Raw genomic sequence first — 25,657 nt, forward strand, 5'->3', positions numbered from 1 at the left:
AGGTACCTTTAAAATATGAAGTGTAGTCAGTCTTATCCCCAAATCCACAATAGGAACAGAATCTCCCACTGCAGGAACAGTGAAAAGGCGAGAGCTGTGCTCTGAGCTTCACTCGTCTCACATTTGCAGAGTTTCCAGCTTCAGAAGAAAGAAATTGTTCTTTCCATCGGTAACTTACATTCAGTGGCAAAGGGCACAAATCCGCAAAGCTCTGGGGCAATTTCACACAATTCCTGCCAAAGCCATTCCCTACATCTCCCACATCTCTGTGACTCAGGCCTTAGTGCACTGCAGGGTTGCTGCCTGCCCATCAGGTACCCCCGATTTATTCTGTTATTTCCTGACACCCAGCACAGCGTGGGAGTCGCAGGGACATTGAACTCTCCTGGCCAGTTCCTGCAGCTTTTCCCTCTGTTCCCGGCCCGCAGGTGCCATGGCCACAGTGGCTTTCCGGGACTCAGCACCAGCTCAGCTCTGCTTCCCTTCAGGCACAGCCCCTCTGCCGTGGGCCAGCGCCGTCACCATGCACGCCACCAGGCCCAAATCTGCCAAGGGGCAGAGGCCAAGCTTGAGCCACCGTCAGGGCACGGAAGCCTGTCTGTGCCATGTGCCACCTTCCCCACCCGCAGCCTCTCCTGGGGAACTGGTGAACAGCCAGAGGGCGCCGCTCACAAAACCGGCGTTCCCACCTGCCCAGGTGTCTCCTGAGAAAATCCCAAAGCTCCTGCAGCAAGTGCCTTTGAAGACCTCCTCCTTTTCCCTAAACAAGTACCGGGTGCTCCCCTCCATCATCCGGAAGGGCGGAGGGAGTGATGCTGTGGAAGCGTTGGCTGAACGGACCAACCTGCTGGAGGTGAGTGAGGGGCAGGAGGATGCTCCAAAAGCCATCAAGACTTTTTCTGGAGAGCAGGGATCTGCCAGCACACTGTCAGGAAGTGACAGTCCCACTGAAGAGAGCTCACACTGTGCCCCTGAGCAGTGGGGAAGGCAAGGGAGGCAGGAGAGCCCTTGGGTGGCCCCTGTGAGCCCGGAAGAGCCGTGTGTGCTGCTCGCTGTCCGATCTCCCTCTGGGCAGAGATTTGAGCACCACTTCAAGCCTTCTGACAGTCTCCAGACAGTCCTTGCCGTGGCAGGACAGAAACTGTTGGCCAACTACCAACACTGCAGCATTGAAACCATGGAGGTGCCCCGGAGGAGCTTCTCTGACCTTACAAAGTCCCTTCAGGAGTGTGGGATCCTCCCCAAGTCCGTGCTGTGCATCCGACACGACAAGCAGCACGATGCTGCAGATCTTTAGGCACACAGAGATGCTGTGGGTCCTTGCATTGCTTCTCCCAAGAAACTGAGAGTCTGATGTTTCCTGGACCTACTTCTTTATCTTCCATCTCCCACAAAATGCTCATGAAGCAGAGTTATGGATATGTAATAGTATTTGAAATAGTATTTCAGAAAACAGTATTTCAGAAAATAGTATTTCAGAAAATGCATAAACCTGATTCATACAGAGCAGCTTGTGTGACCTGTGCCATCACAAATTTCTGCCTCAGCACCACCAACCTTCAGCCTTTCTGGTTTGTTGAAGTTGCTGATGTTCTTTGAAAACTCAGGTTTCCAAGACCTCTCCCCTTCTTGTTTTCTATGTTTTGTGAAGGGACCACTTCTCTGAATGCAGAAGCACCATTTGGGAAGGTGGAAACAGAATGGTTTAGCTGCAGGAGCACCTTCAGCAGCTTATTGTTGCAGTGCATTTCCCACACCCAATGGATTCTATATAAGGAAAAGAGGTTCAGTTTACCTTTGAACTTCAAAGGAAAATGGACTGGAATCTTCTGCATTTCTCTCATCAGAATTGTCCCAGTGCCAGCACAGAGGCACCTGTTGGTCTCTGTAGCTGTTCCTCAGAAATGTAGCTGTTTCTATTGGGCAGCAAGCCAAAAGCCCTCCAAAAACATTAAGTACTTAAGAATGAGCACAGAGGTGTTCAGGGCTTTTGAGGTGTCTTAGCCGGTGCTAAAGGTTCCTCCGTATCGTGCCCAGCTTTTGTTTTGTTTTTGTATTGTTTGTTATTTTCTGCTTTTATTAAAACCTTTTGCTTTTCAAAACACACCTGATGAGCCGTCTCACAATTATTCTAAGACATTCTGAGAAGTGCTGGACACCATCAGAATTTGATACATCTTCAGGGGCTCATTACACCCTGGTCTCATCTAAGGTAGTATCAGCTTATTATCCTAACATTATCCTATCCTATTATCCTATCCCATCCTAGCATTATCCTAAATGTCTTCTCAAGAGAAGACATTTCTTGAGAAAGAGTTCAAACCCCCAAACCATCTGGAAATAACAGTAATAACACATTAATGAGTTATTGTGAAGTTATTAAATTCCAAGACTGATCATAAAATATCTGTGGGGGCTCAGGTCTTTCTGGGTAATGTCAGTCCACCTCTTAACTGTGACTAAATCAAAATTTTAAGAACAAATAATTATTATTTTGGCTGTCTTGGGGAGCAGCAGGGATTTCTCCTCAGTTTTCCTTCTCTTATTCAGCTCATATGATCCACAGATAGGAAGAGATGGATAATTAAGAAGGGATGTTACAGATAATTCCATTTAACCCCTCTACACAATTGAGTTAGTCCAAGAAGCAAGTGCTGCTTTGGGAATTTTTCAATAAGGTATTAATGGGATTTGAGTGGGAACTGGCTCAAGAAGTAAGCCATCTTTTACTAAACCATCATGAAAAGGCTGGTTGGGTGATTGGCAGGTTTAGGCAAACACAATATGCCTGTGCTAAAAAAGAGAAATATCTTCTAGTTTCTAAAGGAATTTCAAAGGCAGTAATGTTTAATCTCCTTTAAAAATGGACCACTTGCCACAAAGATGAGTGGCTTTAAATGTTTTGAAGCAAACCCAATTTATTTTGAAGCTGAGTGTAACTGCCAAACCAGCTCAGCACAGGAGCACAAACACAACAGGAGCAGAAAGCTGATTGCTGGTGCTGGCTATGAGTGTGGTAGCTGATGCTAAATCAAGTGTTCAGGGTCCAGCAGCTTTCTAAACCAGTGTCTGATGGAACAGTGGTCCCTGCTGCTGTTGGTGATGGGAATTGCTCAGCAGCACTCCTGGATATCAAAACATGGATGCATTCAACAGAACCACAAAGTATTTCACTTGGTTTCAGGTAAAGGAATCATTTTCCATGTTTCCTTCAGTGCTGGGTAGTTAATTCCCTATTTCTGCCTCTTGTGTGTACTGTGTTACTCCTACATTTCGAGTGCTTCCATCCTTTTAGGCTGAAACTTGAAGTTATTTACATGAGCTGAGGTTTATCCATCACCCCTGCTCTTAAGAAACCTTTAATCTGATGGCAAATATCTCAGGGGCTGACTGAGACCAGCCTTTGGATGGTCAGCTGCCCTCCACACCCCCTTCCTGAAGTTTCTATCCGTGTCCTGTGCTCAGTACAAGCCTGCAGCCAAGGGGGAAGCACTTTGCATCAGTGACAAGCTGTGACCACAGCCAGGGACCACCAGGCAGCTGTGAGAGCACAGGGGCTCTGAGCAAGAACAGAACAGATCAGACAATTCAGCAACTCGGCTCACAGTGGACTTCTCATGCTGGAGGATGTTCCTCCTGGATATCTAAGGTAAAGCTGGATGAGTTTGGTTCTAGTCACCTCACCCAGGCTACAGCATCTCCAAAGATGGGAAAAAAAATCAAGTCTTGATCTAGGCAAGCACAGCACAGGGAAAACACATCTTGTCTCTCTGTTCTCCTTCCCTTCAGAACTGTTCTGGGAAGATTTTAGCAGCAACTCTAAGTCCAGCACAAGCAGCACAGGGGGAAGAACAATATTTATCTGACCTCATTTATTGTGTGGCATCATTTAACAAACTTCATTGTGGGAATCTTATAAGAATTTCATCATTAAAATTCATTCTGTCATAAAACTTATAAAGGACTTTTGCCTGAGAATGTCCTTACTGAGGCTTTTAAACACCAACAAAGCACTCAAGGAAAAGTCAGCAAAGGGATTGTTCAGTATGTGTTCTTTAATTCCAATTAAAAGTACATTAGAAACAGCACACAGGACCAGCAACAGCTTCCATGACAATTCAACCCAAAACTCTGCTGTCACCAGGTCATTCGGCTGTACTAGGAAAGTAGGTGATTAAATAAAGTCTTCCACTCCACACGCAAGCACTCACTCACCTGCCAATTTAAATAGGATTCCAACAGAATAAAAATAGATACACCCCAGAATACAAAAAGTTTAATTTTAAGCTGTTTTTTTTTCTTCACTATAGCCTTTATACAAATTGATAAAAGGGTGCACAATTTCCTAAAATTTTAGGTACATTTTAAATGAGCCTTTTTTTACTTGGTAAAAGGATCCATATTCCTGTCTTTGAACAGAATATGATGGCCAAAATTGCAAAGAAAACAATTCAGTTTAAATTTACAATTTATACATTTGTTTTGACATGATTCTCACACTGAGTAGCAGTGTCCCATTTCCCCCCAACAAACAGCTGTGCACCCTAAGTTCTGGTTCAGGAGCCTCCTTCTCCTGGAGACTGGGCTGGGGGAACAGCCCACAGCGTCCAGCTGTGTGCACAAGAGTGGTCCCAACACACAGGAGGCATCATCCTTCCTTCTCCAGGAGTTGGGAATCCTTCCTTCTCCATGGAACACCCCGGGGCAGGGACCAATGACCTATTTTGCACTGTGGAGCACTTCCCACCTGCAATTTGGCTGAGCAATTTAACTCAAAACTCTGGTACTGAAACGCACTGTAACAGGTAAATTTGGTGTTCTAAGGGTAAATTTTTTTGGTCAATCCAGGTTATCACGATTTTTTTGTTGTTTTATTCCTGTATCTGATGGGTGAAGCCCAACAGCTCTGTACATCCCCCATGCTGAGCTTCACAGCATGGTGCATTTAATGACGTGGTGGATTTCATTCACAGAGGTGAATTTAATCAGACAATTCATTAGTACAGTTCCCTACATACTGCCCCTCCCACCCCACCCACCCACACCGTAGCCAGGTTAAACACTTGGGGTGAACTTGTGTAGTGTCACCACCACCCAGGTCATGGAGAGCGGCCATCCCAACAAATCCAGGACAAAGGAAAAGAAAACACTGCCCAGCAAAGCGACACGGCACCTGTGTTTGCGAGTAGGAGCTACTGGAGACATCCTCAGGACAATTTATGTAAGGAAAAGCAGGGCAAATCCATCAGAAAGCCAGAAATGAGCCTTAAAGAGCTCAGGGGAGTGCCAGAGAGAATGACATCCTAGTTTGTATAAGTTGAATATTTAGCCAAAAACCAGCTGCCTTGTTTGGGGTTTTTAGGTTTTCTTTTTTTTTTTTTCCTTTTTTCTTTTTTTTTCCCTTTCCCTATATCCATAATATATTCAGCTGTTGAATTTAAACTGATCAGGTTAATGCTGCACATTATTCCAATTAAAGGCAATGAATTTTTCTTTTTTGTTTAAAATTTTAGATAATTCTCTATTGCCTCTCTTTTGGCAAGTATATTTCTCAGAATTCCAAAGATCATCCCATTTTAAGGCTAAACTAAGAAATGTTAAAAGCTTCTGTAAACATTTCCTCTTCCTCCTCACAGTTGCACAATTTGAAGTCCAACTGCAATTTTGAAAATGAGGTAATTTTTGTGTACTAATATCTTGAAGAGTCCTTTTTGGGACGAGCCAAGAGGCTGTGCCAATCCAAACGCTGATCCAATTGTAGTGGGAGAGCTTCCACAGCAGGGCACACACCAGTTCCAGCAGCTATTTCAGTTATTTATCTTCTCAATTTCATCCAAGTCGTCAGTATCCAATTTGTTTATCTTTTTGTCTGGGAAAGAAGACAAACAGGTCAGATTTTGTAACACTGAGCAGAGAAGGGAACACTGCTCTCCTCAGCTGGACTTGAGTTCTGGTTTATCAGAATGTTCAGTCAGGTTTTAAAAGTACAAATTAAAACTGTTTCCTTTTATCAAAGGCCCATCTGTTCCAATGTTACCCAACCCTGGAACATCCCCTTCAAGGACTATCCAAGCAGCCAGCAAACACAGCCTGATTTATGCTGCTCCTGTCACAATCCCAAATGACGCTACATCAAACACTCCTGCTCTGCTCCTCTGCCACCCGTTTGAGGCTCAACAAACACCCTTAGACCTGCTCAGCATCCAACAAGTCAAATCCTGCAGTGATTCAACAGTTTACAGAAAGCCTGAGGGTACGTACTGAAATGTTCCTGGATTCTGTTGAGGATGTTCATGCTGTGCTTGCTGTCCACCATGTTGATGGCCAGCCCGCGCTTGCCGAAGCGGCCGGTGCGGCCAATCCGGTGCAGGTAGGTCTCGTTGTCTGGATTCCCATCCTTATCCACAGGCAGGTCAAAATTGATAACAACAGACACCTGCTCCACGTCAATCCCTGACAAAAGGAAAGCATTGGGTTACACAATTTCACTTGAATCTTTTAGAGCAGGAACAGCCTCCTCGGACTCTGAAATGGAGCTTTTCCACAATATTCTCACGGGGTACTTTGAAGTAAAAACTATTGAGCTGTTAGGGCAGAGAGTCCCACTGAAACAGCCAAAGGCACTTAAATATTTTGGAAATTCTACCAGCACTTAAATATTTCGGAAACCCTCTCCTTCCCTATGAAGTTCTAAAGACTACTTGTTTTTTTCCAAGTACAATCCTGTCTTAACTGTTCCAGGATGTCAAATTATACCACAAATTCCTATTGGGATAGTGAACTGGATTTTGCTATTTTTCAGTTTTCCGTACTTGGGCACATGTTCATTGCAAACCCTGAATGTCAGCAGCACAAGGCAGGCTTGGTGCCAGGCTCTCACAGGATGGACTTTTCCACCTCAAGCAGCAGGAAGCCAAGAAGAAACCTTGTTTGCCCACAGGCATGCAGTGGAAGGACACCAATTTCTCCCAACTGGAACACCTGAGGATGTGAATTCACCCTGCAAGCTGGCCAGGGGTATGTGTTATCTTAGAAAGTGCTGCTCCAGCCCTCGTTGTGATGCCTTTGGGGTCCCTAAAAACAGGCCAGACAGAACAAAGGGAATAAAAAGTGCTTGTATTTACTGAAGGGCCCTCAGGTACATTTCAGGCAGACAAAGCCCCCAGGGGCTACACCCAAAAATGGACCCCAGGTCACGGGTTTCACACTTTTATAAGTTTGGTTCATTTGAATATTGGGGGTTAATCTTCCAATTACAGTTTCAGGTAATGAAGTCATTTACCCCAAGTTTGCTCCCCGCATCTCACTTTTGTTTACATTTCTCGGGGGCTGAGCCAGTGAGGTGTCCTTGATTCCCAGGCCTGGAGAGGAATTGCTGTGTCTGACCAAAATGGGAGAACAGCAGCTGACACTGTGTGTGGAGTTTAGAGCTATACACTAAAGGATTACAAATACATGAAAAATACGAAAGCTAAAATCCTAAGGCCCCATTCCCCGGTGTCCTACCTCTGGCACAGACATTGGTGGTCACCAGCACTTTCTCCTTGCCCTCTCGGAAGCGCTCGATGACGGCAGCTCTCTGCTCCACCATCATCTCCCCGCTGAGCAGGGCCACCTGATGGCCCTCCCTGGACAGCTCTGCTGCCAGCCACCCCGCCGTCTTCCGGGTCTGCAACACACAGCCACACACACAGCTGGGAGGGGAATTTCATGCTGGAAAGCAGCAATAAACCTCCCTGGGGGCCCATGGGAAGCTCTGTGGCTGCTCAATTGTTGTCTCCCTTACATACTGTATCAGGAGGAGAACAATACACCTCAGCCACCAGAGGAGACCTTGATTAATAAAGGACACGTTTTCTTTGTGCACTGCTCCTTGGATTTCACTCTGCTGAAGAGTGACACTACATATGTACACTGAAAACTCATGAAAATTGTCACAAAATTATAACTACTCAGTTTGGAAAATGGCAGGGTCAGACTTGAATGGAGTTGTGAAATCCCCCAGAGGCTCTGCACAGCCTTGAATTAAACAGACTTTTGAGCTCAAATTATGTCTTGATACAGCCCAAAAGCAAACTGCTGCAGCAGAGTCCAAACACTTCCATCCTGTCTGAGCTCACTTTGCCTGGCTGTTCTGTAAACACTGATTTCTCCCTCAAAATTATTATATTGGCTTCCAGAAAAAGAAAGTCAAATCTCAGTATGATTCACAGTGAGATCCCAGAGGTGTATCCTCAGTCACCAGAGGGAAACGAAGTCCCAGGAACAGCTCTGGATCAGCTAGAGAAGCCAAAGACTTCCTAATCTCTCATTCTGCCCTAGTTTCATTCATTTTCCAACACCAGGTTTTTTTTCAGTAGTTGAGTTTTGGAAAAACATGCATCACTCTGATCTTTGCTTCAGAGGACTTCAGGGATAACAACGACCATTCAGGAATAGAAAGGTCCAATGTTGTCTCCTGGATGGACAAACCCAGAGAATCAAACCAACGAGGGCTAACGTGGCTTTCAGGATTTCACTCAAAGACAGAGCCAGAGAAACCAAAAAGGGCAATTTTGTTCTCAGTTCCTTTCTGGGAACCGTGTCTGGCTTGATTTTAGCACTGGCAGACTCTGAGGGGGTCAGTAGGACTAGCATTCCCTGGGAGCACTCACATGGCAGAAGATCATGGCCTGGGCGATGGTGATGGCGCCGTAGATGTTACAGAGAGCCCGGAACTTCTCATCTCTGTTATTGCACAGAACATAATACTGCTTGATGGTGTCCAGGGTCTCCTCCTCGCGCTTCAGCTTGATAATGTTTGGGTCAGGAACAACTTTTTGAGCAAACTTCCACACAGAATCCTCGAAAGTGGCTGAAAACAGGAGCATCTGGCAGTCCCTGGGGAGCATTCTGAAAGAGAGAGAGAAATAGGGGGGGGTTCCCACACAACACTGTCACCTCCTGATATCCTGATGGAAATCATGCTACAGGCAAAGGAAAACTATAACCCTGGTGTGGCCTTGAGAGATTTCAGACTGCTGGCAGCTGCTGACTTTTTCCCAAGGAAAAATTTCTCAAGAAAATTTCTTCTCAAAACAATCTTGGCAAACAACTCTCCTTTCTCAAAACAATCTTTCTCCAGGTGGTGTTTTGCTGTTTCTCTAGTTTAACCAATGGGATTAGAGACATATTGTTCCTATTCACCAGTCATGTTAAGGCTGTACTGGAACACCTTATAAAAGGCAGTAAGAATAGAAAATAAAGCCTTCTTTTTCTATGCTCTTTGCCTTCTGAAATACTTGGGAGTCTTTCTTTCATGTCCTAAAGCAACACCCTGGAACCGGTTATTTCAGTGGCTGGAAAGAATAAAACCAATCTTACCTACCCATGATTGCTCCCTGATGAACCATAGGCATCCAGACTTACCTTCTTAAAAAGGAATAAACCCTGCTTCAGGGACAAGATTTTTATTCTGTAAGGAAATGAAACTGCTTGTCATCCCCTGGCACTGTGCCTGTATGAACCCCCTGGCCTAGAGCTGATGTATCATTTCAATCTTGTTGCTCCATCGGTGAGGTCCCTGTGTCCCCTCCGTACCTCTGAATGCGGATGCTCTGGTCCTGGTGGCCCTGGGTGGCAATCATCACATCAGCCTCATCCAACACAAACACCTTGATCTTCTTGGGATCTATGAATTTCAGTTTGGAACACCAGTCCAGCACGGTGCCGGGTGTGCCGATGACGATCTGCTCCGAGATCTTCTGCCCTCTCTCCACTGCCGAGAGAGAAGGAAGGGCTGCTCTAGGGTGGCTGTGCAGACAGGGAATGCTCTGGCCCTCTCTGAGCCAGCTATTTCACCACCTGACTGCTCTGGTGCACCTGAGGAGCATCATTCCCTCATTCCTGTTTGTGGTGTTTCCCCTTACTCACGTTTGTTGCCTCGGACAGCATAGGCGAGTTTCAGGTCCGGGTAAAAGTTTCCCATCTGTTCAATCACTTTCCCTGTTTGAAGTGCCAGCTCGTATGTTGGGGAAAGGCACAAACACTGGAGGAACAGAAGGACAGTGAGTGAGGTGATCAACATCCAGGGCAACACTATCACACTTGCTTTTTAAAATCCTTGTTGGAAGTTTTCTTTAGGATCAACATCAAGTGGTTGAATTGAACAGTTTCTCAACCATCCCATGAGGAAATTTGATTTAAAAAGTCCCTCTCCAGGCATTGTCTGCTCTGTTGCCACAGTTACCTTCTCTTCCACCCCAAACACACTTATCCAACTCCCTTCAGGCTGCACTATTTCTCTGATTTAAGCCCTCCCAGAAAGATTTAACTCCTCACAGAGCAATGGCATCCTGTGTGATGCACGGGAAGGACTAACAGCAGCAAGCTTTGAGTAAAATCCACATCTTTTGCACTGAAGGCATTTTGATAAATCCCCAAACTTCCACCCCCTTTCAGCAGTTTAAAGAAATAACACCATGGCTCCATCAAGCCACGAATTTGCATGTGAAAGCCTCCCAGCAGCTCAGGCTCTTCACTAGATGGCACTGCACCACCAGGGAACGCCCTAAAACAGTCACATCCCACAAACTTTACCTGTGGATACTTGTTCCCAGGCTCAACCCTGCTGAGCATGGCCAGGACGAAGGCAGCTGTCTTGCCAGTACCAGACTGTGACTGTGCGATGAGGTTCTGTGGGCTGCGGGCACAGCAAGCACAGCTCAGAGTGTGAAGCACCACGGTGGCATTTGAACCCTGTCACATCTACCCCTGCTCTGGATCCATGGCCAACCCCACCAGCTAAGCTCCATGGGGCAGGAATTACTTCCTGCCCAACACTCTCCTTCAGCATTTCTCAGTTATGGAGATTTGGAAGGAGAACTGTGGTTATCCCCCCAGTGTCTCAGTACCTCACACATTCCAGCTTAGGGTTGTGGAGAGGAAAATCAGCATCTCAGCTACTCCTACCTACCCAGGACTTTTGAGCTATTTTGTATTACTTCTTCCCAAACTAATGAGGAAAATGACCTCCCAAACCCCACAGCACTGCATGCTCAGTGCCAGCCCTAGGAAAAGGACAAATCCAGGGCTGCTGTCACATAGTTAATAACCACAGAAACCCTGTGGCATGGGAACCCTTTCTCCATGCCCTGAGAGTTTCTCCATCACCCTCCTCCCATCCAAAATCCAGGAGCAGCACACTGAATCTTTCAAACCCTTCTATTCTGGTAGAGAGTAGGAAGAACATGTACATACGGTTCAGCAAGCATCATGGGCAGGGCATTCTCTTGGATCTTAGATGGCCTGTTGAAGCCCATGGCATAGACTCCTTGCAGGAGCTGTGGTTTCCTAAAAAGAGAAATTTTTATATCATGACCTATTTAAGTCCATTTAGTTTTCATTTGTGTACAAGAACGTGATAAAAAACCCTCGAGAAGACACCCTAGAGCTGTCCCTGCTACAATCCCACCTGTGAAACAACTATGGTCAGCATCTGGAAGCTACAAGTGACAGCACGAAGTCTGGACAGGAAGCTTTGCAAAAACCCCTGGATTTAGTAAGCCAGGCCGCCTGTTCCAGCTCGAGGGCAAAGCCTGTGTCTAAGGCCAAAGCAGCTTTTCAGACAATCCAGGAATCCCAGAGCAGAAAGCGTTAATCCTGCCCTTCAGGCCAATCCGATTTCCTCAGCCATGCCTAATCTTGGTGCCAAAATTATCACTCCTCGATGACTCAAATGCAGGACAAAGCGTGAGGATGATCATGAGATCCTTGCAAGGACTTCAGGAAGTCGTGTGGATTCTGTAATACAGCTGAGTGATGCTGGCTCAGGTAAATAACTGATAATTAGCCCAGTTTGCTGTGACTACACCTTGTGATCTGTGGCTGCAAACCAGCCCTAAGAACTGCGAGGTGACACTGCTGGCCAGCAAACTCTCATCTACTGCTTTCTCTCCAGGGAGCTTCCTAGTCTCAGCAGACACTTCTGTAGACAAGGAGACCCCAGAACAACCTAAATCCAGGTTATGGTACTGGAAACTCTCAGCTGATGACCCCCAAGTGCTCCCTGGATGCTGTGAGTGCTCTCAGAAGAGCTCTCATTTCAAAGCAGGTTACAGGTCTCCTGCCCACACTTCCCACTGCAGCAACTTCCTTTTCAGCACAACATGCTTTTGCAAAAATCCTGTATTACTTTCCAATGATGGCCAGAACAAAAGCTCTTTGAAAACGTAACCTTGTGCTGCTCCAAGCAAGGACAGACAAAGCCCAACTCTGCACCAGTTGCCAAGGATACCCAGAGCCATAACAAAATGAAGACTCAATTAGGCTGCCTGTCCCTGTCATTAACTCCCTGGGATTGTTTGCCTTTTGAAACATAGGAATGAATTAGTCTAACAGGCACTGCAGGACCTCAGCCTCTCTTTGCAGACATTCAACCACGAACACTAACACAGGAAAACATCCTGGCATTTCGTGGGGAGAAGGCTCTTTAGCTCCCATCTTCCTGCAGAGCTTGTACAGCAACAAACCTGAGATCAGTGCAAGCACAACAGTCCCAACAGGACACTCTCTTCAGCATATTAATATATATATACCCATCAACTGTGCCTTAAATACAGTTATCAGCCCTTGAAAGCTGCACTGGTGGAGGTTTTCACTGGGAAGGAAGTCAGAAAATACTGGTCCCTCCAGTACATGAATCCAGTATTGCTAGAACAGACAAGCTTTTCCCTTTGTGCTTCCCTTATGTTCACTGCTGCTGTTTCAGATGGAAACCCTCACCAGGCACCCAAATAAACCAACTCTCCTTGTATTTAAATAATACAATTATGCACAAATTAATGACAGGTTGGCAGTAACCTGAAACACAAACCCATGTACTTTTAAGTGATATCTCCTATGCAACCAGGGAATTTTTCAGGACCTGAGGAGAGATTCTAACTACCTGATGGGCTCCAAACTCACATCTGCTCTGGCAGTTGTAGCAAAACTGCTCTCTCTCCCTGAGTTTAAGGATAAGGCTCCCCATGACAAACTGAGAAATCCAGTTATAAGGGAGCCTATTTAACATATCTGATCCCAGGATTTAACAGCTCCTTGCAGAGAAAGCTCTGGCTCATCCCAGCAGGCACTTACAGGCGCAGCTCCTCGAAAGACTTGACGGAGTAGAGGGGTGATGTGGGGTCCCTCTGCAGCACCTCCACCTGATTTGTGGTGTCAACCAGGTTACTGCGGATCAGCTTGTTCAGTAAGGACTGGGCAGCTCTGTCCTCTGGGAAAGATGGAAAACACAATCCATCAGTCACAGCCTGTTCCAGGTCTGGCTCCCACTGAACTCCTGAGCCCGTCACAAGGGACAAAATCCCTCAAAATACTGAAATTCTTCATTAGAGCGTGATGGCTTGAAGAGCCCAAACCTCCTGGGTAAGACATCAAGGGATCCCAGAGATTCTCCCAATTAATACCCAGGAAAACAAATCAAATGAGCACAGTTCTAAGGGGAACTTTAAAGATCCAGATCTCTGCTTATTTAAGATTATTTTAGCTTAGCATCTGCCTGGGACAAGGTAAGGCCTCCTCAACCCTCACTCTGACATGTGGGCAGACACCTCCTCAGGTTTTATTTTTAAGGCAAGTTTGAGTCTAAATGGTACTTTAAAAGATTCCAGAGCTGAAACACAAGGGCTGAGGATAAGGGACATCCAAACAAGGTTAAACTGCTGCATTTTGGGGGTTTGCTACTCAATCTGTTTCCTAAAACCACCTTCTGAAAGAATTTGAGCCTTTACCCACCTCTGAACAGCCACTGCACAAATGCAACTTGTCGGTTGCTACAGCAATCCCAGCTCCAGGTTATCCAACTGCTCCTGTATCCAGTCCTGCCTTGAGGATACTGCTATCCCCTTATTTCTCTCCACTCTAATCCAGGAGTCTCCCAAGTTATTACAGGACACAATGCCTTTAAAAGTGTTATGGAGGAAGGACATGTCTTACAGTTAAGTCCTTGGGGCAGGATACAAGACATAAGGCAGACTTACTTTTAAGTATATGTTAAATCAATATAATTATAATTACATTAAATTAATTTTCCTTTTTTTTTTTTTTTCCAGGAAGGCACTCACCCTTCTCCTCATCCTCCGTCTTCTCCACATTGTCATCTGCCTTGACAACGGCACCTGAGTGGGAACAGAACAGGGGGCACAGTGAGCTCAGGCCTCAGGGACACAGCCCAGCTCAGCCCACACCCCCAGGGCTTTGGAATATCCTGGGAAAAGCTAAAAAGCAGCTCATTTTCCTGAGGAGAACTGCCCTGCTCCATTGCTGTGCAGAAGAAACCCAAGCTCCAGCTCCGAGTGGAGTTTAGCAACCACATCAAGGGGTTTTGCTCACACAGGTCCCTGAGACACCAAAACATTCAGTCTGTGCTGCTGCTCAATCTCATCTCTTCCGGGGTCTCATGATTTATCGGGAATTTGTTTTGGCAGCAGCACTCTGAGCCCCCACAGGGAAACATTCCACCCTTTCCAAGCCCACCTGAGCAGCTGGAACTCACCATTGGCATCTGGTTTGGTTTTTTCATCCTTCAGGTGTAAAGTGCTCAGCTAGAAATAGGGAAAAACACAGAATCAGAGAAATTCAAATATAGATCCCTATATTCCAGTCAGGAAAACCTGAGGTTTGGATTTATCAAGTATTGCACAAACCCTGCTCAGCTGGAAAGGGATGAAGATACAAGAGGAATTTGATTTCAAGAGTTTTAATACAACTATTTCTAAGCAGGAGTTTTAACAGAAATACACAATTTTTTAAGCTGTAATGACAACACAGTGAAGGGGGTTGTTTTCTGTCCTGCAGCCTCCATTCCCTAACAGCTCTGTGGATGGAAAATGGAAGAAAATCAGCATTCCAGGATGGAAACAGGATCCATGCACTGTTCTGGCCAGCACAAGCTGCCCCAGAATGAGTTTGTTTCATCACCTGAGATGTGCAGGGAGAGCAGCCCCGAGGGTCTTCCCCACATCAGTGACTGTTCTGTGCCCAAGCACAGAAAAAAAATAGAAAACAATTTTTTCTGAGGTACAAAGTTACATTTTCATTTAAAAAAAAAACAAAAAAAAAACCAACAAAAACAAAAAAAAAAAAAAAAAAAAAAAAAAAAAAAAAAAAAAAAAAAAAAACAAAAAAAAAAAACAAAACAAAACAAACAAAAAAAAAAAACACCACCACCACAAGAACAAAAAACACCAAAAAAAACCCGAAAGAGGGATTTTTTTGGATGCTCGAAGACAGAGCTGAGGGTGGTGAGTGCCTGAAGCGATGCAGGGTCTGGATGGAGGGTGAGGGGGACTGCAGGGACGTCTTTGCCCTTTGGATACGCAAAAAAAAAAAATGGATGAAGGCTAAGAAATTTAAAAAACAATGATAAGTAAGTAAACAAACAAACAAATAAATAAAAATGGTGGGTTTGCTTATAAAGGAAGAACCCAAACCCAGGGACAATCGGATACCCCGAGCCTTCCCTGCCCCCACGGCAAAAAAAAAAAAAATGGGGCGAAAAAGGGTTTGTGCGATGGCTGTTTTCTGTGAGAGGCGGCGCGGGCCGCACGGCTCGGGGGACCCCGCGCCTCTGCACCGCGCCGGGCCATGCCGAGCCCCCGCGGGCCCCGGCGCGCACTCACCGACTCGGCCGCCGCCTCCTGCTCGTCCACAGCCAGGGCCCACGAGTCGGTGGCCATGGCCGGCCCGGGGTGGCCACAGCAGCCGCGATGGCGCCGGGCGGGAGCGGCGCAGGCGCGCCCGCGGCACCGCCCCGCCACCGCCCGGCCCCGCGCGCCGCGGCCGCGCACCCGCGTTCCGGGGACAGCGCGTTCCGGGGGAGGCCGGGCAGGGGATGCGGCTGAGGGGGGAGGTCGGGGGAGGTGGGCACGGTGTGGGGTGAGGTGAGGCTGTGTGGTCTGTGGGGCTGTGAGTTCTGTGCTCTGTGGGGCTGTGAGTTCTGTGAGATCTGTGGGGCTGTGAGCTCTGTGCTCTGTGGGGCTGTGAGCCCTGTGTGCTCTGTGTGGGGTGAGGCTGTGTGGTCTGTGGGGCTGTGAGCCCTGTGCGGTGTGGGCTTCTAACCCCTATGTGGGGTGGGGCTGTGAGCTCTGTGAGTTCTGTGGGGCTGTGAGCTCTGTGTGCTCTATGGGGCTCTGTGCTCTGTGGGGCTGTGAGCTCTGTGTGCTCTATGGGGCTCTGTGCTCTGTGGGGCTGTGAGCCCTGTGGGGCTGTGAGCTCTGTGCTCTGTGGGGCTGTGAGCTCTGTGCTCTGTGGGGCTGTGAGCCCTGTGTGCTCTATGGGGCTCTGTGCTCTGTGGGGCTGGGCAGTCAGGTCCCCTGTATGTTGAGGGGGCCTGGTGCCCTCAGTGCTGTGGGGCTGAGATCAGGACCCCGGTGTGATGTGTGGGTCAGGGCTCAGCCTGTCTCACATGAGGGGGGCCTCAGTCCCCTGTGTGATGTGGCCATCCCTGGGGGTCAGGCCCATGTAGTGTGGGGCTGGGGCTGTGCCCCTGTCTGGTTTGGGGCTGGGGGTCAGGCCCTGCTGTGCCATCTGGTGTGAGGCTGGAGCTTCTGTTTCCCATGGAATGGAGTCCCTTTGGGAGCCAGGGCTGGGGGAAAATCACACAGACACTGTGACATTTGCAGGGAACAGGGATGGAGGTGAAAACAAGGTAGTAGGATGAGTCATGGAGGTGTAGAAGTGACAGGAGCTGCAAGAGTCATTTCCGTCCTGTCTCTTGCTGTAGGGCAGGAGGCAGCTTAGACATGGTATCAAACCTGTTCTTTAAAGGTCCTGGAATAAACAGGGGTAAAAGAGAAAGTAGAAATGAAAGAAGTGTGGGAAGAGCCTGTGGGATTTCCTTGCTGGGCTGCTGTTCCCTTCCCTGAGCCTTGTTTGCCAGAGCAGCTCTCAAGGAGGGTCTGAATTTGTGTTTTTATTCCATGTAGCAGGAACAGTAAAATGGCCAAGCCTTCAGGCGTCAGCCACAAGTTCCCAAACCAAGGATTATTTCCCTGACTCAGTATTTCCTTTCCCTTTCAATGAAGACACTTCACTTGTTCCCACAGCCTAAAACTTCCATCTGAGCTGTTATTTCTTTCTGTGCTGAGAAATCTTACCCCAGACAGGGCTGGACCCTTCACTATTGCTCTTCACACCAACCATGGTTGTTTTTTTCCTTAAAACTAAACCCTGTCCTTATCAAATATTATCATCTGATGCTTTTCCATCTAATCCAGTTTCCTGCTTGGAGGTGGTAGCCCCGTGTCCCTCAATCTGTCGGGATTCCTCCCCAGCCCCACACGTGAACTTTGGGGTCTGGCAGCTTTATTTGTGGAGGTGACATCACAGCTTTTTTTTTTTCCATGGCAACAGGAGGATGCTGAACACAGGAGCTGAACGCGAGGAGATTTTCAATGGGAACAGAGCAGGCAGCCAAAGGCAAGTCTGAGACATTAATTAGTTAATTAGGGTAAAAATAAAGATGAATGTGGGAAATCCCAGAGGCTGACAGGCCCGTGCTTCCAACTTAATGTTTTCTTGCAGACACACTTCCCATAAATACATTTAATTGGGATTAGTCCCATTTTAGAGGAAATGGCAAGGGGGGAAAACAGAGGCACTGAGAAGACAACTGTGTTCAGGCAGCATTGGCTGGGGGGAGATCCTTCCAACGCCTCCTTTCTGCTCCTTGACCTTGGCTGCAATAATTCATTGGGATTTTCAGTGCTGTGCAGCAGTGAGGTATGATGTGGTGGATGTTTTTATCTTCTGTCCATGAGGAATCACTTTTCTCCTCAGTCTCTGGAGCAGGGATGGGCTCCTGGAGGTGTGGGTTTCCTCTGAGTTCCATGCAGGGTCCTTGATTTTGCTGGAGACTCTGCTGTCATATAATTACAAATTTATGCATTTAAACATGAGATAAATATTCAGATTAATTTAAATAAAAGCTTAATTCCCCTCACCATCAGATTTTGGCTGTGCTGGAATGAGAGACCTCACAATGGTGGAGGTTGGATAGTGGAATTTCATAGGAATTGCCTCTGGTGCTTACACAGCAAACAGGTCAGAGTCTTCCTTGCCCACACACAAAACCTGCTGCAAGGAGGAGGAAGAGGAAGAAGAAAAGGAGAAAAAGTAGTAGGAGGAGGCAGTCCCTGCCCAGCCTTGTGTCATAACTTTTTAATCATCACAGTGTCCCAGCAGGGTGATTATTTGTTTCTTCAGAGCATTCCAGGCTGAGGAAAATGACATTTGCATACAGAGCACACATGGAGATCATGAGAAGTGCTTGTTGCTGTCCATCCAGCAGGAGATTTGGGGTGAGGTTTTTTTTGTTGGTTTTTTTTTTTCAGTTTTGTTTTGTTTTGTTTTTTTCAGTTTTGAGCCTGTCTGAATCTCCCAGCATAAGAGCACCACACTTGCACACTTGGGTGAGTAGGATAATAACCCTGGAAAGCCTGTCCTGTGCTTGGCCAGCCCCAGAATCCACCCAGGCATGAACCAGGACTGGAAATATTCCTTTGTGGTGGTTAAAGATGCCCCAGGTGGGTAGAGCCACAAGCTTAGAGATGGCACTTAGGTGACCTCATGTGCTACTTTTAGCTTGTCCCTTCCCCACTTTTGTCTCATTTTTATCCATCCCATTCCCCAGTGCTGCTCCCTGGGAGGGGCTGGCCCTCATTGAAGGTGGGGTGTCCTATGTGAAGCCAACCTGGAGAAGATGAGGAGGAACAAACCCCAGCTGGAGGCCTCTGTGAGCTGTTCTGGGCAGCACTTTTGATCCCCTCATTGATGCCTATGGTGATGCAGCTTCAGCACTAAATATTAATTCCCCCCAAAACAATTCAATGTGTGTCCTCCTGAGGTCTCACACTTGCCTCATACACCATGTCAGATGCTGCTTTATCTTCTAAACAAACACCCTGCTGCTACCACAGTTGTTGGTTTGAATCCCAGGATTTCTCTTGACATATGTTATTTTCTTCCTAGAAGCCACAAGCCGTTGTAAACAAACATTTACAGGTGCTGGGAACACGGGACATGGGTTTTTCCATGGCTGACTTATTTGTCTGGCAAGAACCATAAATTCTGGAGGTTCAGGGCTGAAGTCAGCCCTGGGAGCTGGGCTTAAGAAAAAAAATCTTGAACAGGCATTTGTTTATGGAGTTTCCTGCCATTTCCTCTAAAACACACTGATCTTGGGGAACAAGATGGGTCATTAGGGATGCCACTTTTGGTCATTCCTGCAGCATAAATGTGTACTTGGAGGCCAGGGGGAGAAAGAGGAGCTTTACCCTCGGTAGGCTCTGACCCAGGCTGGGTGTCCAGCTCTGCTTTGGGACAATGTCCAAGTCTGTTCCTCTGCAGCTGCCTCAGTTTCCCCTTTCTACAAGTGTTTTTTCCTGGGTTTAAGTGTAAGTTGCTCAGGGCAGGGACTGTATCCCACCAGGGACAGCATTCTCCTGTGGGGAGGGTCCTTCTAGACCCTCATGGATGGGGGCTGTGGTTGAGGGGCTTTGGGTGTTCCTGGGGAGGAGAAGGTGCATGAGCTGAGATGGGAATGGGGGCAACAGCAAGGCTGGAAGAGAGATCCAGCCTAGGGCTACAGAGGAGGCCAATGAGTGGTGATGCATCCTGATTTTGAGGGGCTTTGGGGTGCTTTTCTTCCTTTGAAAGAGGAAGGAGATGACAAAGGTGAATGCGGTGGGTTCTTCCCCTCCCATTAGCTGCTGCGGAAAATCCCAGGGAGACAAATCGTGGGGATGGGTAAGGGGAGTTCACAGCCTCGTTTTTCCTCCAGCCTGCCCAGCTCGGGGGCCTCTGCTCCGCTCGGATGGGCTTTGCCCCTCACCCTTTCCCTCCCCTGCAGACCCCGGGCTCAGGAGAGGAGCGAGGGGAGGGGGAACCGCCAGGGTGTTCAGGGCATTGTCATGGTTACCTCCCTGGCAAAACAAATGGCTCCACTGTGTGGTGATGATGATGATGATGATGATGATGATGGTGATGGTCACCCAGACAGCTCCGGACACTTTGAGACAGCGGTGGGGGGCGAGAGATCCACCCTGGGGATCCAGGAGCCCCCCATCCCAGGGGAGCCAGACACCCTCCTGGCTCCGGGCAGAGCCTCCCCGCCGGGGCACATGTTGCTGCAGCCGGTTCGGTAAGACCCTTCCTCGCCCCCCCGGGACCCCCCGGACTCCCCGGGTTCCCCCAGCCCCGCTGCTCGGTGGGGAGGGTCCGGGGGGTGAAACCACCGGTTGCTGAGGTGGCTGGTGGTGCAGCGCTCCCCCACCCCAAGCCCCGGCGCTTGCTCCTCTCCCACTCTCCCTCCCTTTCCCTCTCTCCTCATCTCCCTCTCTCGCTGTCTTCCAGAGACAGCGCTCCGCAGCCGTGACTGTCGCCTTCGGGATTCCTCCTGCCCCTCCTGTCCCCCAGCCCAGCCGCAGAGGGGCCGGAAGAGTGGGTGAAGTTGCTCCAACCCCCCCATCCCCTTCTTCCTTCTCCTCCTCCTCCTCTCTCCCAGGAAAGGTAAGAAAAGCAGTGGCTACTCTCCAGTTGCTCCTGCACCTTTTTAGCTCCGCAGGGGTGGGTGTGAGGGGTGTGTGTGTGTGTCACTTCCCAAGGCTGTGCACGATCCCAGCACAAAAGCCGCTCACTGAAGAGATCCCTGTCATAATATTTGTGCAGGCACAAGCCCACACTTTGCAAGCTGCTGCTTCCCAGCCTTGCTTTTTCTCAGCTGGATGGTGAGTCCTGGAACATCCCATCCCTCCCCCAAAATTGTACAGACATTGGTAGTGACTGTGCAGGCAGAGGACAGGGATGGAGGGAGGGATGATGCTGGGGGAGACGGGCTGGGGCTGTCCTGGGCAGCCAAGTGGGATAACCCATCTGTGGACACGCTGTCTGGGGAAGGAGGAGTGACCTTGGCAGGGTGAGGGGGGCTGATCCCCCTGGTAAGGGTCAAAACACTGAGACCTGGCTGGAATCTACCACACTGGCTGGGGCAGGGCAGGACAGGGGTGGATGGAGAAGGGCTGATGCTGCTCCTGGGGGCCCTGTGTGTCTCCTTGGGTCTGGTTGCACCCCAAGCAGGAAGCAGGTTTAGCCCAGCTGAGTGGTGTCTGGGCCAACACCTCCCCTCTGGCTCAGCCCAGGGATCTTCCCCCAGCTGTGAGCCCAGCAAGGCAGGGGTTAACTAACCCTTGTGTCAGAAATGTGTGATTAACAGCTCTAGGAAAGGGCTTGGGATGTGACTCTAGATCTGTGAGACCCATCTCTGGGGCCAGGCTGGTGGTCCAAGACACCTGCCAGAGTTGGCTGACAGTCCCCAAAATCTGTCTCTGCCAGGGCTGTCAATCGTGTCCCAGCCTGGCAAAAACAGATTTTGGGGAGTGTCAACCATAACCCTGGCTGGTGTCACCTCAGGAAGGGGGACCCCATTGCTTCCACTGGGCTCTGGCAGGATCAGCTTCTTCCCAACTTTTCCCCAATTTCCATATCTGAGGCCTCAGGCTGCCCTTGGGGCCAGCAATCCTTGTCACTGCTGTGGCAGTGGGGGGCCATGTTGTCACCCTTTGGGGGCCTGCAGTGGCTGTTTTCCTGGTTTTTCATCAAGTGGGATAATCTGCTTGCAGTTTGAGGCAAGGGGAGGCTGGAGATGGGAGAACAGTTCCTGTACTTTTCCTGAGAGGATCTCACAGGCCTGCCATGGTGGATCCATGGCTTTTCCAGACAGAAGAGTGCTATGGGTGCTGTTTCAAATCCCAGTTCCTCCTATTGCTTCCTAGAGATGTTCTGGGGGTTGATCCCAGTTTCCTGGCCAGGTTTGAGCCTCGTGCTTTGGGAGAAAACAGCTGGAGAGCCTCTGGATGTCTTAGTCATGACCTCCAGTGATGTGGGTCAGGTAGGTGAAGTCAGGGGTCCCTCAGCAGCTCCCTGAGCCTTGCTGCCCCTGAAAACCAGGGAGAATTCCCAAGGGTGACTCTACTGGAGAGCCCTGAAAGTTTGGGAAACACAAGGCTTCTCCTGTCTTGGATTTGCAAAGAGGAGGGAGTTTGTTTTCCCGGTGGTGATTGCCCAGGAATGCTGATGGGAGGCTGTGGTGCAACAGGCATCCTTGGCCAGCTCTGTCCACCTGCACATCTCCACGGAGCGCTCCGGCTGTCGTCATCCCGGCGAGCCACTGGATGTCAGTGTTGATTGAGAGAGGCGACGTGGAAGGAATATTTTACCCAGCTGCAGAAAATCAGGCACCCTCTGAGCAGTGGGGATGTGCCCCAGGTCTAGCTCGGATCTGGAGAAACCCGTTTGTGTCGGTCAGGGGTTACAGCAGGGCGGGACAGTGATTTTGCTGCTCAAAAATGCGCCTGGCAAAAGATGTGGCAGCAGGGCTGGGCTGCACACCACTGCCTTCCTGTCCTGGGGGGTGGAAGCAGCCGGGCTGCCCCTGATTTCTGCCCTTCAGGGCCGGGTGGAGCTGTGTCGGGTTTTATCCCAGCTCCTGCTTTGGCTCTCCCTATCCCGCTGTCGGTTGTGGATGCCACAGATCCTGTGGTATGGCACAGCTGGGACCCCAACCCACTCCTGGGACTGGGTCCTGCCAGAAGCCAGGCTGTGTGCTCCCAGCTTTGCTCTCTTTTCCCTTTCAATGCACGAAAATACACCTCAGAGGAGCATCATTCTGCCCCTGTCTTTACCCAACGTGCTCAGACAGATTTTTTGAGGGCACATCAGTGCTTAGAGACACAGACGGACACCAGGCAGTGCTCCAGACACTACTCCCCTTCTTCAGGCACACAGACACCTTTTCCCATGCCATAAAATCCAACCCTGGCCTCTCGGGGGTGCTGGGACAGAGCCACCACGGGGACTGTCCGTAGACGTGGCAGCAGCATCAGCGCCGTGCCCGTCAGGCGGGCACAGGAATTGGCCCAGGGTATTGCCTGCAGTGGGGTGATCACATTTCCGTCTCTCCCTCCCCTCCATGGCCGGGAAGAGCAGTGGATTACAAAGGAAGGGAAAAAAAATCGATCCAGTAGCAGCAGCCTGGTGTGGCAGGTCCAGAGCGTGGCTGGCCATGGGGCAATGTCTGTCTCCAGCCCTGAGGTGCTCCCTAGTGGATGGGAATAAAAGTGTATTTTGAGGGCTGAAGGTATTCACCAGCGGTTTCCCTTTTTCCTGAGGGCCAGGTGCAGTGTGAGGTCGGGAGGATCTGGCCGGGTCTGTGGGGTGGCCCCGTGTCTGCTGTGTGTGGGAGGCAGGACACGTTTGGTGACAGTGAGGGGACACACTGAGGACTGGGTGGGTTTAGGGGTACCCTGTGCTGCATCAAGCTGTTGGGAATTCTTTTGGGATGCAGGGTCCTTCCAGGTCCCGTCCTGAGATTCCAGCCCTGTGGCCTGAACAGAGGCTGAGTGCACATCCCAGAGCAGCCAAGGCAGGACGGGGAGCAGGCAAGGGGCCGGTGCTGAGCTCCTGGGGGGCACAGGGGAGAGATTCCAGCCTTCCCACTGCTCTCCCTCACTCCAGCCTTCCCACTGCTCTCCCTCACTGCAGCCTTCCCACTGCTCTCCCTCACTCAGCCTCTCCGTTGCTTTCCCTTTCCATGCTGCAGTCACTTGATGGCGTTGGTGACACGAGCTGTGTGGAGCAGCCCCATGGCTCTGCTGGCAGCATCCCCTATCAGAAGGTTTTTTGTTGTTGTTTTTGTTTTTGTTTTTGTTTTTGTTTTTGTTTTTGTTTTGTTTTGTTTTGTTTTTTGCCGGGAAGAGCTCTCTGAGCCCTCCCTGTCCTTGTGGGGTCGATTTTTTGGCTGGCTCAGCAGTGAGGGCTGGTGCCAGGCCCCTCTGAGCCACCTCGGAGCTGCAGGAGAGGTGCACCTTTCCTGGCTGGATTAAACAGGACATGGGACAGGGCTCTGCATCTCACCAAGGGTCCCTCAGTGCTTGTCCTGGCCCAGTGATGCAGAAATCCCTTCTGGCAGAGCAGTTCCCATAGGAGATATGTCCCCAGTCTTCCATGGGTGCAGGAGATGTGAGGGGCTTGGATCTCACCCATGGCTCTGCACTAAGTTCCCACTTCCAAGCTGAACTCATGCTCCTGGAGCCCAAATTCACCCCTCTGGTAGTCCCATAACGAATTCCTGTTGTGCCAAGCTGGTAGAGAGCTTCTTCCCATTATTATTTCTTCCCTAAAGCAAAATCATTCCCCCTCCTGACATTTAATCACTTCCCGATACCTTGATGGCCTCTCCACATCTCCAAGTGAGGGGACCTTCATTATCTCTCTCTGTGGCAGGTGAACTTTTGTTAGCTCCTGACTTCCCGAGCCCTTTTGGCACAGCTTGGAGCATCCCGGTGTGGGATGGTCTCCCCTGGCTCAGGCAGGATCCCGTTCATCTCCTGACTGGGGGCTGCATCCCCATGGATGCATCCCCGACCTCCCTGGGTATGAGCTCCTGGCATGAGCAGCATTTGTGGTGGAAGGAAGGGTGGATTAAATCAGGAATGGCTGAGGTTTTTTGGCCAGGATTCAGGGGCGTGCCTTGGGATTACTGCCCTCCATCATCATCTTCGCTGCTCTTCCTGTGCTCGGTTTCCCTGGCTGCTCTCCCCCATCCCGGACAGCCCTTCTTGCTCTCCCTGGCTCTCCTTTTCTCCTTTCTGAACGCCGTTTTCCTGCCCGAGCACTCAACAAGCTCGTGGCCTTGATGTCTTCTGTGGCATTTGCATATAAAGGTGGGTTTTAATAACAGAGGACTGGTAGGGAATGAGAAACTGATGAATTTCAGTGCTGGCTTCTCCTGGGCCTCGTAAATCACTGCATAAAGCATTGCAGAGCCAGCCAGGGAGAACTGCTGCCTAGCAACTTCTCCCGGCTCCCCAGGGGAGCGGGATGTGGCCCTAAAATCCACCTGAAAAGTCTCCTTTAAAACCCTGAGGCTTGGGGCAGAGGAGCTGTAAGGGAGGAAAACCTGCTTAGGGAAAAGAGTTGGAGTGTAATTGGCAGAAGGAGTCACTTTGCATCTGAATGTGTCGGCTGAGCACAGGGAGGGATGAGTCAGCCCTGAGTGCAGGAAGGATCTGGAGATGCAGGACACAGAGCAGTGGCACCTCCCCGAAATCAGCCACGATGAGGATGGGCAAGGGCATGGGAGGGCAGGAGGCTGTCTGGCTCTGCCTGCCTACTCTTCCTTCCCCAGAAGAAAGGAAAACTCTCATGATCATAGTCTTATCCTGGAGAAAGTTGTTGGTTTGGAGGATAATGAGGACAAAGAGGGATAGAAAAAGATGTTAACTTGTTCTGCCCAGACTCCAGCAGTGTGGGAGCTGGGGATTATAGACCTCTGGGGCTCTATCCCCAGCCAGGGAGATTTAATCTGAACCTCCTCCCTTGTGCCAGTGGGCATCTGGGGCAAGGGTTTTCCTTGTGTCTTCCCAGCGGGGTGTTGCTCCATCCCCATCACTGCAGTCATCAAACCCAGGTCTCATCCTGTCCCAGGTAACTCATCTTTCTGTCCTCAGGTTTTCAGAACAAGGTGACAGAGCCATGCAATAATTTTGGCCACTTGGGGCTCCACATCCATTCTCACCTTTCTCTCTCCAGCTCCCCACCATCACCCAGAGGCCCCAGGAAG

The 25,657-nt window shown here is 49.3% G+C and overlaps 2 protein-coding genes across 3 annotated transcripts; one reads left to right on the plus strand and one right to left on the minus strand.

The window, feature by feature from the left end:
- The first annotated feature begins 430 nt into the window (after positions 1-430).
- UBXN10 (UBX domain protein 10) lies at positions 431-2,027 on the plus strand. The gene has a single exon (XM_083876622.1). It carries the CDS (start codon positions 434-436, stop codon positions 1,295-1,297), a length of 864 nt encoding a protein of 287 aa, XP_083732748.1. The 5' UTR covers positions 431-433; the 3' UTR covers positions 1,298-2,027.
- A 3,328-nt stretch (positions 2,028-5,355) lies between these two features.
- On the minus strand, positions 5,356-15,816 carry LOC310917991 (ATP-dependent RNA helicase DDX19B). 2 transcript variants are annotated; one of them, XM_083876654.1, is made up of 12 exons: positions 15,660-15,816; positions 14,534-14,582; positions 14,103-14,156; positions 13,117-13,252; positions 11,239-11,331; positions 10,579-10,681; positions 9,913-10,027; positions 9,580-9,757; positions 8,655-8,892; positions 7,507-7,669; positions 6,262-6,453; positions 5,356-5,869 (listed from the first exon to the last, which is right to left on the minus strand). In XM_083876654.1, the coding sequence occupies exons 1-12, from the start codon at positions 15,714-15,716 to the stop codon at positions 5,808-5,810; spliced, it is 1,440 nt and encodes a 479-aa protein (XP_083732780.1). In that variant the 5' UTR covers positions 15,717-15,816; the 3' UTR covers positions 5,356-5,807. The 2 variants fall into 2 exon arrangements, with proteins under 2 accessions (XP_083732780.1, XP_083732781.1); XM_083876655.1 differs by lacking the exon at positions 15,660-15,816 and adding an exon at positions 13,774-13,939 and having other exon boundaries at positions 14,534-14,570.
- Positions 15,817-25,657: the final 9,841 nt, after the last annotated feature.

This window comes from Zosterops lateralis (assembly GCF_965231275.1).
Source record: "Zosterops lateralis genome assembly, chromosome: 22".
Classification (NCBI taxonomy): domain Eukaryota; kingdom Metazoa; phylum Chordata; class Aves; order Passeriformes; family Zosteropidae; genus Zosterops; species Zosterops lateralis.